Below are 12,688 nucleotides of genomic sequence, written 5' to 3' on the forward strand. Positions count from 1 at the left end.
ACTCCAGTACCACTCGATGAATTCAGTGCCTCTTCTACTCCATCAAAATTGGCACCGTGTGAGTGTGTGCTATGCCAGTCTTGATCAGCCCTTATGTGTTGCTTAGTCCATTGCTATATGTGTAGATCCCAATTGGGATTTTTTAATAGCATAGAACTGTATCTTATACAATATACAATCTCCATTTTTATTGCAGGTTTCTTTCACTGCTATTTTCATAGACACAAAAACTGTATTGTAAGACAAATAAAACTCCTCTACGCTGTTAAGGTGAGGAAAGGTTCAGTATTGTGGGTAAGTGCTACTAAAAATACTGGAGGCTTAGCAATTACTATTGTTTTACAATGGTTAATGGTGATTGTGCTCATGAATGTAATTTCAACTTGTGTTGCACATTTTCCAGATGATTTTCTTTTCTTAAGCAGTCAGGTCTGAGTAAATACAACATGCACCATTCATTACACAGATCGGCAAACGGTCTGACCAGACTGCTGAGCTGAAAATCTCTATTATGTTCCATTACTTAGTTTATTACCCTTCAGTAATTCATCTAGGTCTGCTTAATATCATGTAAAGGGAATTCCGCTTGGTATATATGTGCACTAAAGTACCAGACAGAGGTAGTAAACACAACCTACATAGCGGGTGTGCGGAAGGGATCAACAGTATAACTGTTCATTTTATTAACGTGAGTTCTTATTCTATGTCTTTCTATAAATATATCTGCTAATTTTGTACAATTTTATAGCAAGCGAGGCTGTAATGTTTAGCTCTGGTGTTTAATTGGCTATGTAAAATTTTAAAAGTGAAATCTGGTTTAGGGGATTCATTATTTTTAAAAGGAGACCACACTGCATACAACCTCATTAATAATGGTGACGTTAGTAACTGTGAATCTCTTGCTCACCTTTCCTGGCTATAGCCATAGGCTTTGTGTCCATCTCTTATGGCAGGCTCCCTCTGTGCTAGTCTGCGGCAGATTACTATAGTATCCCATAAAGCCCTTTGATGCCATCATCTCAGGCATTTTAAGGACAGCTACCTTGTGCTTTCCAGGAATAAAGCTATTCTTTCACTTGGCTCTTCTCCAGCCATGGCTCATTTTCCTCTTACAGTAGCTGCTCCTGACTGCTATAACTACAAGCTCTGTTCTGCTAATCCTGGTGCTGTCCACACACCCATCTCTGCTAACAAGGTATCTGATAGCAATCGTGTCACTGCTATTTCTGGTTCTGGTCATACCTTCAACTCTGCAACAATGTACCGCATAATGAATTTGTCTATAATATTCTTGGTGCTGTTTACACCTTCAACTCTTTTGGATCAACATTCCTAATAACAAACTTGTGCCTCTTATTCCTTGTGCTAATACATCCTCAGCTCTGTTGTTTCAAATTACTCAATAATTCCCATTTCCTGATGCTGGCCACATAATCAACTCAGTGCAAACTTATGGGGCAGTGTCTATCTGCGATTGAGTTCTCATGCCATATCGGCCTGAGAAATGAATCGCAGCATGATACGTTTGGCAGCGAGTCTCGGCTCACATACCCCCATACAAGTCTATGGGTGCGTGTGAAACATCGCACTGCACTCGCATGTCATCTGACCGCAGTGCGATGTAGACAGAGACAGGTCGTAGAGGAGAGGGAGAAAGTGCTTCCGCTCTCTCGTTCGCAACTGTGATGCGATCGCAAGATCGGATCACAGTTGCATGACCCTCGGCTCACACTCACAGCAGAGATTCATTAGCATATCACTTCCGATGCTCCCGAATCGGAAGCTCTGCGCAAGTTGTACTGAGGCCTTAGGCGGCTGATTTTCTCTTCAGCATGTGGATAATATGTTGTAAAATCCAATGGACCGTCCTGGATGCTGGTGCTGTGTGTTGACCATCCCTGTGGTGGTTTTGTGTCAGTGGGGTGGTGGGACCTGGAGCCATGTTGTTGTGAGGCACCAGGTCCCATACCCTGCTGGTGCACTGTTGTTACGGCATTGGTGAGCGCATGGCTCCAAACCTTTAAGGTTTAAAATAAGTTAGGGACCCACTCAGAGGTTCGCCGTGATGTGGCAGTGGGCTTTATACAGTCTGATCAGAATGTTAAACCAAGAGCCTCATGTTTAAGAATATAAATTTTTGCCTGGCGGCATTAGATCAATGTATGATTTTTGGATGTGTGGTTCATGTCTTTTTCTACAGTTATTGCATATCGTCCCATTACTATAATACGCTGTGTTTGTTCGCCCAGAAAGATATACAGTGTATTGTTATTTATCTATGATTATCTGGTGTCTATAAACATCCAGAAGAACTGGATTAAAGGTAATGTAGTGAGTGCATTTAGAAAAAAAAATCAAGCTCTGATGTTTAGATTAAGGTTTTCTATAAATACCTTCATTAATGACAGCATGCCAGCGGTTCTTTTGCTTCAGGTAGGAAGATCGGAAGCTAAAGGTCTGACACTGCCAGTTTCTAAAATCAGGCACTCCAGGAGGACAACGTAGATTCTCACATATTTTGTATTGTATTTTTGGATCATTGCATTGCAGACCCTCAGTGCTTTGACTATAAGAGAAAAATATTACTATTTATCTATAAAACAGCAGGATCTAGTATATTATAGATCAGCATTATAGAGGAAAGACAAGTGAAGAGATGAATAATGTAAGTACAATCATTTTACCTAAGACATTTCCGCTGTCTGCTGCGAACTCCAGCTCCACATGTTCGGCTGCAAGAACTCCAAGAACTCCACTCTCCGGACAGGTGCTCAGAAGATGCGGTCATACTGCTGCATTCTCCAACTCTGCACCACTGTGTGTAAACATCACTCATTAATTTTATTATACCAGAGTTTTTTATTTCAATATTTTTTAAAAAAGTAAAGCAAATCTTTTTTGGGGGGGATTGTGAATGGAAATTTTCAGTGGTAAATTAATAGATTTCCCAATCCAAGACTTTCTGATGCACCAGCTGACGCTTTCTTTTCTAATAAAAATCATACATGTAACAATGGCAGTATCATAGCTAATAATTTTTATCCAAGACATGATAATTGCTAATTGAAAGGGGGTGCCTGAGAATTTAGGATGATCATCAATGCCTGATTGGTGGGGTTGTGACACCCGGTACCCTTGCCAATTAGCCGTTCCTACTACTGCTCAGAACTACTCAGTTGTAAACGGCCAGAACTACTCAGCTCCATCAGCTGTATAGTGGCCGCGGTTGGGTATTGCACATCTGCCCTTTTTATGAATAAATAGGCGGCAGATGTGCAGTACCAGTAGCGGTCAGTGTTCTGCCAACTGAGTTGTGCTGTGCAGTTCCAAAAATGAGTAGTTTCAGCCGGTGGCCATATAGGTAATCAATATTTAAGTCCCAGACAAGATCTTTAATGATTCATAATTTACCAATGCAATGTGTAACTCTTAAGGCCCCATCACACACGGAGATAAATCTTTAAATCAAAAAAGTCCCTGGAGCCTCTGTTAGGAGTCTCAACACAGAAACCAGCCAGATATCCCTCCGGGAAGGACCCAGCCACGGGGTGGCTCTTTTTAGGAGACCACCATAACCACCATTTTAAGTGTCCCTTTTAGTCAATATCCAACTTTTTGACAAGTTTAAAGATATGACAAGGGAAATACCAAGGCCAGGTATCCATCCACAGACAGCTGTTTTGGGGTATTGCCCCTCATCAGTGTGGAGTAGGATTCTGGCCAGGTTGGAGCAATGCCTAGTAGACCAACAAGACAAAACAATCACTGATCACTAATCCTACTCCACACTGATGAGTGTGTTAAGAAATCAGGGATAGATGGTGGTGGAAGTGTCATGGTTTGGGGAATGTTTTCTGCAGCAGGAGTTGGACCTCTCGTACAGCCACATGGCAGAGTGAATGCAAGTGTGTATCAGAACCTTCTTCAACAACACGTGGCTCCTTACTTGCGTTCATCACTCAATCAGTCAGCAATTGTCATGCAGGACAATGCACCCTGTCATACAGCAAAACTGGTAAAGCAGTTCCTTGAAACAGAAAACATTGAAACAATGAAATGGCCAGCACTAAGTCCAGATCTAAACTCAATAGAAAATTTCTGGAAAATCATTGCTGACAAAGTTATGGCCAAGAAAACCACAACAGTCAAAGAGCTGTGGAAAATACTGGAAGAAGAGTGGACCAAAATCACACCAGAGCAGTGTGAAAGACTAGTGATGTCCTGTGGCCGCAGATGTGCTAGTCATTCAAAGCAAAGACCTGTACACTTCCTACTGATTGGTGACTGTTGTTGCCTTCAGAAGATTTAATTATAATCTTTCTCTGTGCTACAGTCATTGCTGTTCTCTAATTATGATCATCATGCTTTGGGCAAAATAAAAGTTTTATATTGATAAACTTTGGATCTTTTGTAAAACACTGTTGTATGTCATGGTGTACCCCTTAAAAAAGCCTTCAAATGTTCATCAATGTAGAAATCATTGTTTTTGAAAAAAGCAAGTGATCATACATTGTCCTCTAAATTTGATCTCCAGTGTATTTTATTCAGGGCATTTAACTCCCTTACAATATTAAAAAGCAGTTACTTAATATGAAACATTTCTGCCTCACCGAGTCTACCTTTTATAAACTTTTATTTTGACTAAACAAACTTTCATGTAGATTGTATGTCATTATGAATGTTTGTGTTGGAAATCTTGAAAACAGTATGGCGGTCCAGCCGACATTTGGCTTTGTGTTTTGAGAAAAAGAGAGAATTACACATAGAATAAAATATATTTGCTGTCAGCATATTTCTATAGAGTGTTCTATTTTAATTGTCTATTTCATGTGAGAAAAATGCCCATATGGAATTAATGGAAACTTTGAACTCAATTCTGATAGCACAAAATAAACTCTGGAAAGAGACTGGAAACTGTTGACTGACACTGAACAGAGTCCCCATTATGGATGAATCTATTCTCCGTATATTGTAACTAATTGATGGTATAATAACTTTAAGTAAGAATATAATGTATTGGAAAATTTCTAAAACAGTCATGAAAACAGTGTATATATTGGTACAAATAACACCATATTAGTGTCTCATATTATTTTACATTTAGCTAAATATACAAATTTTCAATTATATTTCTCAAATAACATAAATAATACATTACACAATGTATAAAGAGGGAGAAAGGCCATTAGATAGTCTGAGCCAAGTGGAGTAGCTGATGACTTCACGTATTATTTTTTGCATATTCTGCCACTGAAGAGATTAATCATGAAGTCACTAAACTTATTCTCACAGGTATTAAGGCTCTGAAACAATGCACTTAAAGCTATTAGCCTGGAAGTGCATCTATACCTCCAGGTTTATCACATCCCAGGAGATATATACTGTATTTGTATTTTAGTGCTAGATGTTCCTAATAAGTGCTCTAACACTCAACTTTCCACATTCAGGAACACTAGCTCCACTTATTCCTGAACATTTATGAGGTGGCCCCCACTGATGGCATTCTTCTGAAGGGCCTATGTTTAGTTGGTACTAGTGATTAGTGATGAGCGAGTATGCTTGTTACTACTCGGTACTCGCACGAGTATCACTATACTCGGGCTACTCGGCGAGGACCGAGTAATCTCGCGATACTCGTGCTGTACTCGTGGTCTTCATCCCTGCATGTTGGCGCTCTTTTGAGAGCCAGCCCTCATGCAGGGATTGGCTGGCAGACCACTGCAATGCCACAGCCCTGTTAGTTGTGGAATTGCAGTGATTGGCCGGCCCGCACAGCGTGACCGAGCCTTTATACCGGCGGGCGCGCTGTGCTCTGCTCACAGCCATCCAGACAGTCAGTGCAGGGAGAGGGTTGCTGCTTCAGGGAAAGGTTTGCGGCCCTTTATAGTTAGTTCCGGAGCAGGGCTGCAAACAGTGTGACCAGAAGTCCTTCTCAGGACATACAATAAGTTGTATACAGGCAGGCAGGGAATAGCCAGGTCGGAGTACAGTAGCAGAGTCCTTCTCAGGACTATTGTTGCTATATACAGGCAGGGTATAGCCAGGTCGGAATACAGGCTAGTGACCAGAAGAGTCCTTGTCAGGACTATTGTAGCAGTATACAGGCAGGCAGGCAGGGTATATAGCCATTCCTAGTGGTGACCGTATACCAGCCTTCATCATATCTGGGGCTGGTGTACACAGTCTAAAACAGTCCAGATAGTGTCAGACTTCTCAGTAATTGCCGCTCCTAAAAACCTGTTAGGTTCTTATTGCGTCTGTGCTTGCATTTAAAAACCGCACGTGTGTGCCTGTCGGTGGCAGCGTACAGGTGCACTTGTGTGCGTTTTTCACAAACTATTATATAACGCACAAGTGTAGTGAATAATACACGTCAGTCAGCATTGGCTGATAGTGTCAGACTTCTCAGTAATTGTCGCTCCTAAAAACCTGTTAGGTTCTTATTGCGTCCGTGCTTGCATTTAAAAACCGCACGTGTGTGCCTGTCGGTGGCAGCGTACAGGTGCACTTGTGTGCGTTTTTCACAAACTATTATATAACGCACAAGTCTAGTGAATAATACACGTCAGTCAGCAGTGTCTGATAGTGTCAGACTTCTCAGTAATTGTCGCTCCTAAAAACCTGTTAGGTTCTTATTGCGTCCGTGCTTGCATTTAAAAACCGCACGTGTGTGCCTGTCGGTGGCAGCGTACAGGTGCACTTGTGTGCGTTTTTCACAAACTATTATATAACGCACAAGTGTAGTGTATAATACACGTCAGTCAGCAGTGGCTGATAGTGTCAGACTTCTCAGTAATTGTCGCTCCTAAAAACCTGTTAGGTTCTTATTGCGTCCGTGCTTGCATTTAAAAACCGCACGTGTGTGCCTGTCAGTGGCAGCGTACAGGTGCACTTGTGTGCGTTTTTCACAAACTATTATATAACGCACAAGTCTAGTGAATAATACACGTCAGTCAGCAGTGTCTGATAGTGTCAGACTTCTCAGTAATTGTCGCTCCTAAAAACCTGTTAGGTTCTTATTGCGTCCGTGCTTGCATTTAAAAACCGCACGTGTGTGCCTGTCGGTGGCAGCGTACAGGTGCACTTGTGTGCGTTTTTCACAAACTATTATATAACGCACAAGTGTAGTGTATAATACACGTCAGTCAGCAGTGTCTGATAGTGTCAGACTTCTCAGTAATTGTCGCTCCTAAAAACCTGTTAGGTTCTTATTGCGTCCGTGCTTGCATTTAAAAACCGCACGTGTGTGCCTGTCGGTAGCAGCGTCAGGCTCCATATTGTCCCTGGATAGAGATGTGCATGAGGGCCTCAAAACATTGTTCCCATTGCAAAGGAGTGGGTCTCCTGTCGTTGTAATGCCCATTCTGAAAGAATGGGCGGAAAAATTTACCACTGGGGGTATACCTGAAACAACGGAATAACTATTGTAACGGTCATCATGATGGCGCATGAGGAGAAGGAGGAGCAGTCCAGCGATTAGCCAAAGTCCAGAAGTGTGTTACCATGGGTGAGTGGAGGTACATGGCAAATTCCCGTTACAAACTTTAAATTCCGCTGTCATTTGCTGGTGGTGTGGTGAAGTCTGGCCCAATCCAACCCTTGTTTATCTTGATCAGAGTCAGCCTGTCAGCATTTACAGTTGACAGGCGGGTGCGTTTATCTGTAATGATTCCACCTGCGGCACTAAAAACACGCTCTGACAAAACGCTAGCGACAGGGCAGGCCAGGACTTCCAAGGTGTAGAGAGCCAATTCATGCCACGTATCCAGCTTGGATACCCATTAATTGTAAGGCACAGAGGAATGTCGGAGTACAGTTGTTTGATCTGCAAGGTACTCCTAGAGCATCTGGGCAAACTTAGGATTTCTTGTGGCACTACCCCGCACCTCAGGGGCTGTGTTATGTGAGGGACTGAGGAAACTGTCCCACATCTTAAAGACTGTTCCCCTACCTCTGGCGGATTGGACTTGTGCACCCTCTCGGCTGTACGCCTTGGTTGTCCACTGATTCCTGACCTATGCCGCTAGCGTTTTGTGAGGGGAATGCTTTGCCTACTTCCGTGACTATGGCCTTCTGGAACTGCTGCATTTTGCCTGACCTCTCCGCCTCGGGAATAAGAGACATAAAGTTCTCCTTTTAGCGTGGGTCTAACAGTGTTACCAACCAGTAATGATTGTCGGCCAAGATGTTCTTAACGCGAGGGTCACGAGACAGGCAGCTTACCATAAAGTCAGCCATGTGTGCCAGACTCTTAACAGCCATCACTTCAGTATCCTGACCAACACGATGACTGAACATGTTGTCCTCCTCCTCATCATCTACCCTGTCCTCTGGCCAGCCACGCTGAACCGAGGATATGACTGCATGTCATATCCTCAATTTGGCCAGAGAGTTGCTCCATGTCTTCATCCTCCTCCTCGTCATAGTCCTCCACTGCACGTTGTGATGAGACGAGGCTGGGCTGTGTGTTATCACCCACACCCACTTCTGTTTCTTGCTCAAACTCATCGCGCTCCGCCTGCAATGCATCATGGTTGTTTTTTGAGCAGAGACCATTTTAGAAGGCAGAGAAGCGGTATGGTGACGCTAATAATGTCGTCATCGCCGCTCACCATCTTGGTGGAGTCCTCAAAGTTTTGGCGGATGGTACATAGGTCGGACATCCATCTCCACTCCTCAGGTGTTATGTGTGGAGTTTGACCCATTTCCCGACGGCTTAGGTGATGCAGGTACTCAACAACTGCCCTCTTCTGCTCACATATCCTGACCAACATGTGCAGAGTTGAATTCCAATGCGTGGGGACATCACACACCAGTCTGTGAGCCGGAAGATGCAAATGGCGCTGAAAGCCGGTAAGGCCGGCTGAAGCAGTAGGTGACTTTCGAAAATGTGCAGACAGGCGGCGAACGTTTACCAGCAGATCAGACAGCTCTGGGTATGACTTTAGAAACCGCTGAACCACGAGGTTGAGCACATGGGCCACGCATGGAACATGTGTCAGCTGGCCTCGCCTCAAAGCCGCCACCAGGTTCCGGCCATTGTCACACACAACCTTTCCTGGCTTTAGGTTCAGAGGTGTGAGCCAGTGATCTGCCTGCTGTTTCAGAGCTGTCCACACCTCTTCTGCATTGTGGGGTTTGTCACCTATGCAGATTAGCTTCAGCACAGCCTGTTGCCGCTTCGCCGAGGCAGTGCTGCAGTGCTTCTGTGTCGCCCTGGACAAGCCAGGGGCCACAGAGCACAACACTTACACACCCCACACTCCCTGCAGGCATATCATAGTCAAAACACAAAATCCTTGTTGCCTTCCCCAGGGGCTGTTGTCCACACCAGGGGGTGGAGCCAGGCGGTTGGTCTCCACCCACCAAGGAGGAGGGAAAACACAGGCAGTGAGAGTTAAGCTAAGGAAGTGGAAGGAGGAAAGTAGTAGAGAGGAGAAAAGTGACAGCAAAGAGCCTGAAGTTGGTCCGGGTGTGTGGCCCGGACAGGACAGCAAGGTTGGCAGGATGTGGTGACCGTCTGCAGTGGAGGCCGATTGGAGTCTGCCGTAAGGACCGTGGACGGGTGGTGACCCGGCCGTACCGGACCGGTATACAAAGAGAAGCCAGCACCATTGGCAGGGGCCTTTCGGATCCCGGCAAGGCTTGGTGTCACCGTGAATTTGCCAAATCCGTTAGTGAAGGGGACCTCAGGGTTTCCAAACAGCCAAGTCCCGATAGAAGGCAACCGTCCAACCGTGAAGGGGAGACACCGCCACCGCCAAGGGCAACCGTCTCCCAGGGCCAGCGCCTGTGGGCAAAAGGGGCTCCTCCGGCCCATATTCAGGTCGGGGAGCGGGTTACCGGTGGGAAACCATCACTACCAACACTGAACTTAGGTGCAGGGAGAGACAGTCATCACTAACCTGCAGGGAGGAACAACCGCAGCCGTCCGAGGGACCCGTCCATCCAGCCACTTGTTTTACCGTGAACTGTGTCATCATCATTGGGCTGAGTGAGTACCTCTGTGCCGTGCGGCACAGCGCTGCCCCTGCGACCCTGCACCTCATCAGGCCCCGCAACCCGCCTGTCATCCATCTCTACCCCATCACCGGGCCCCGGGACAACCAACCCCCCTACCCACGGAGGGGAGAAATAACAACAAAGCTGCTCCCTGTCACAGGCTCCCGGGATCCCCGTCCAGAGCAGCGGTGGTGTCCACACAATCACCACAACCGTGGGTGGCATCACGGACAATATCCCCAAAACCCAAACGACCCCTTTTCACTCACGGGCGATGAGCGCCGCTCGAGTCCCCGGGATCCGGCTATCGCTCGAGCCACCGAGCAGCAGCAGCCGTAGAGCAGCGGCAGCCGGACCCGAGCAGTGGGAGAGCGCAGCGTCCCCTCCTCCGCCCGCGACACTTCCAGCTTGGGACTGGTGTGGAGGGTAAAGTGGATGAGGATGCGCAGGAGGAGGAGGAGGCTGAGGAGCATGACATTCCGGAGCTGTAGAGTGTGGGTGAAACCCTGACTGAGGTAGGGCCTGCAAAACTTGGTGTGTGAAGGACGTGTTCTGTCCCTCGCTCAGACTGGGTCCCAGCTTCCACAATATTAACCCAGTGTGATGTCAACGAGATGTAGCGGCCTTGCCCACATGCACTTGTCCACGTGTCTGTGGTTAGGTGGACTTTGGCTGAAACAGCGTTGTTCAGGGCACGTGTGATGTTTTGTGACACGTGGTTATGCAATGCGGGGACGGCACACCGGGAGAAATAGTGGCGGCTGGGGACCGAGTAACGTGGGACAGCTGCCACCATCAGGTCGCGGAATGCTTCTGTCTCAACCAGCGTAAAAGGCAACATTTCCAGCGCAAGCAGTCGCGAAATGTTAGCATTTAGAACTGTGGCATGTGGGGCGTTGGCAGTGTATTTGCGCCTGCGTTCAAAGGTTTGCTGAATGGATAACTGAACGCTGCGCTGGGACAAGGACGTGCTTGATGATGGTGTTATTTCTGCGTGGGCAACTGCAGGTGAAGGGCCGGAGGAGGCTTGTTCGCGGGCAGTATGGACAGGGGATTGGCTCGCATGCACAACAAGCGAAGACGTAGCAGTGACATCAGCAAGCACTGCTCCTTTGACTCTGTTGTACATCCCACAAAGTCGGGTGCTTGGCTGACATGTGCCTGATCATGCTGGTGGTGGTCAGGCTGCTAGTTTTGGTACCCCTGCTGATGCTGGCACGGCAGGTGTTGCAAATGGCCTTTTTAGAATCATCTGGAGCCAACTTAAAAAACTGCCAGACTCGGGAAGACCTAACATTTGTACAGGCACCTTGTGTCGTGTTGTTCCGGGGAACAGTTGCCTGACGTCTGCCTGGGGCCACCACCCTGCTTCTTACTGCCTGTTGGGATGCTACGCCTCCCTCCCCCTGTGCACTGCTGTCCTCGCTCTGCATATCCTCCTGCCAGGTTGGGTCAGTTACTGGATCATCCACCACGTCGTCTTCCTCTTCCGCACCCTGCTCCTCCTGACTTCCTGATAATTGTGTCTCATCATCGTCCACCCCTTGTTGAGACACGTTGCCAACTTCGTGAGAATGTGGCTGCTCAAATATTTGGGCATCTGTACATACAATCTCGTCATGGCCCACTTCAACAGGAGCTGGCGAGAGGCCAGAATGTGTGAATGGAAACGTGAACGAACAGCTCTTCCGAGTGTCCAAGTGTGGGATCAGTACTGACACTTGACCGTGTGGAAGACAGAGTGTTTGTGGTGGTGCCAATCTGACTGGAAGCATTATCCGCTATCCAACTAACAACCTGTTGACACTGGTCTTGGTTCAAGAGCGGTGTACTGCTGCGGTCCCCAAGAATTTGGGACAGGACGTGCGAGCGAGTAGATGTGGCCCTTTGTTGTGGCGAAATTAGAGCTTGCACACGACCTCGGTCTCTGCCTGCACCACCATCACGTCCACTTCCTTGTTCGTTGACAACGCCCTTGCGCATTTTGCAATGCTGTGCTGATGTGTATTCACTAGACTTGTGCGTTATATCCAAGTTTTTGCAAAACGCACACAAGTGCAGCGGAAAGCTGCCACCAACAGGCACACACGTGCGGTTTTTAAATGCAAGCACGGAGGCACTAAGAACCTAACAGCTCTCTATCCAGGGACAACGTGGAGCCTCCCAATTTTTGGCTGCCCTGCCAAAGGGCTATACTACAATAGACCCACTTCCTTACAATAGGCACTTCAGGTTTACAGGCCCTCATGTACGTCTCTATCCAGGGACAACGTGGAGCCTCCCAATTTTTGGCTGCCCTGCCAAAGGGCTATACTACAATAGACCAACTTCCTTACAATGGGCACTTCAGGTTTACAGGCCCTCATGCACATCTCTATCCAGGGACAACGTGGAGCCTCCCAATTTTTGGCTGCCCTGCCTAAGGGCTATACTACAATAGACCCACTTCCTTACAATGGGCACTTCAGGTTTACAGGCCCTCATGCACGTCTGTATGCAGGGGCATTGGTGAACCTCATAATTTTGGACTGCCCTGGCAAAGGAAAATACTACAAAGACTCACTTCCTCAAAATGGGCACATTAGACTCAGAGGCCTTTATGTACGTCTCTTCTCAGGGACATCGGAGTGCCACACAATGTTTTACGTAAAATCTTTCATGTATTAATCTCAAAAAGTAACATACA

General features: G+C 46.6%; 1 protein-coding gene across 1 annotated transcript in view; it reads right to left on the reverse strand.

The window, feature by feature from the left end:
- ADAMTS19 (ADAM metallopeptidase with thrombospondin type 1 motif 19) overlaps nt 1–12,688 on the reverse strand; it is a 422,212-nt gene that overhangs the window by 110,461 nt on the left and 299,063 nt on the right. The window contains exons 13-14 of the mRNA XM_075341865.1: nt 2,685–2,815; nt 2,394–2,566 (exon numbers count right to left, since the gene is read on the reverse strand). Of these exons, the coding sequence (XP_075197980.1) occupies nt 2,394–2,566; nt 2,685–2,815 (304 nt within the window). The remainder of the gene's footprint in view (nt 1–2,393; nt 2,567–2,684; nt 2,816–12,688) is intronic.

This window comes from Anomaloglossus baeobatrachus, chromosome 1 (assembly GCF_048569485.1).
Source record: "Anomaloglossus baeobatrachus isolate aAnoBae1 chromosome 1, aAnoBae1.hap1, whole genome shotgun sequence".
NCBI classification, from domain to species: Eukaryota; Metazoa; Chordata; class Amphibia; order Anura; family Aromobatidae; genus Anomaloglossus; species Anomaloglossus baeobatrachus.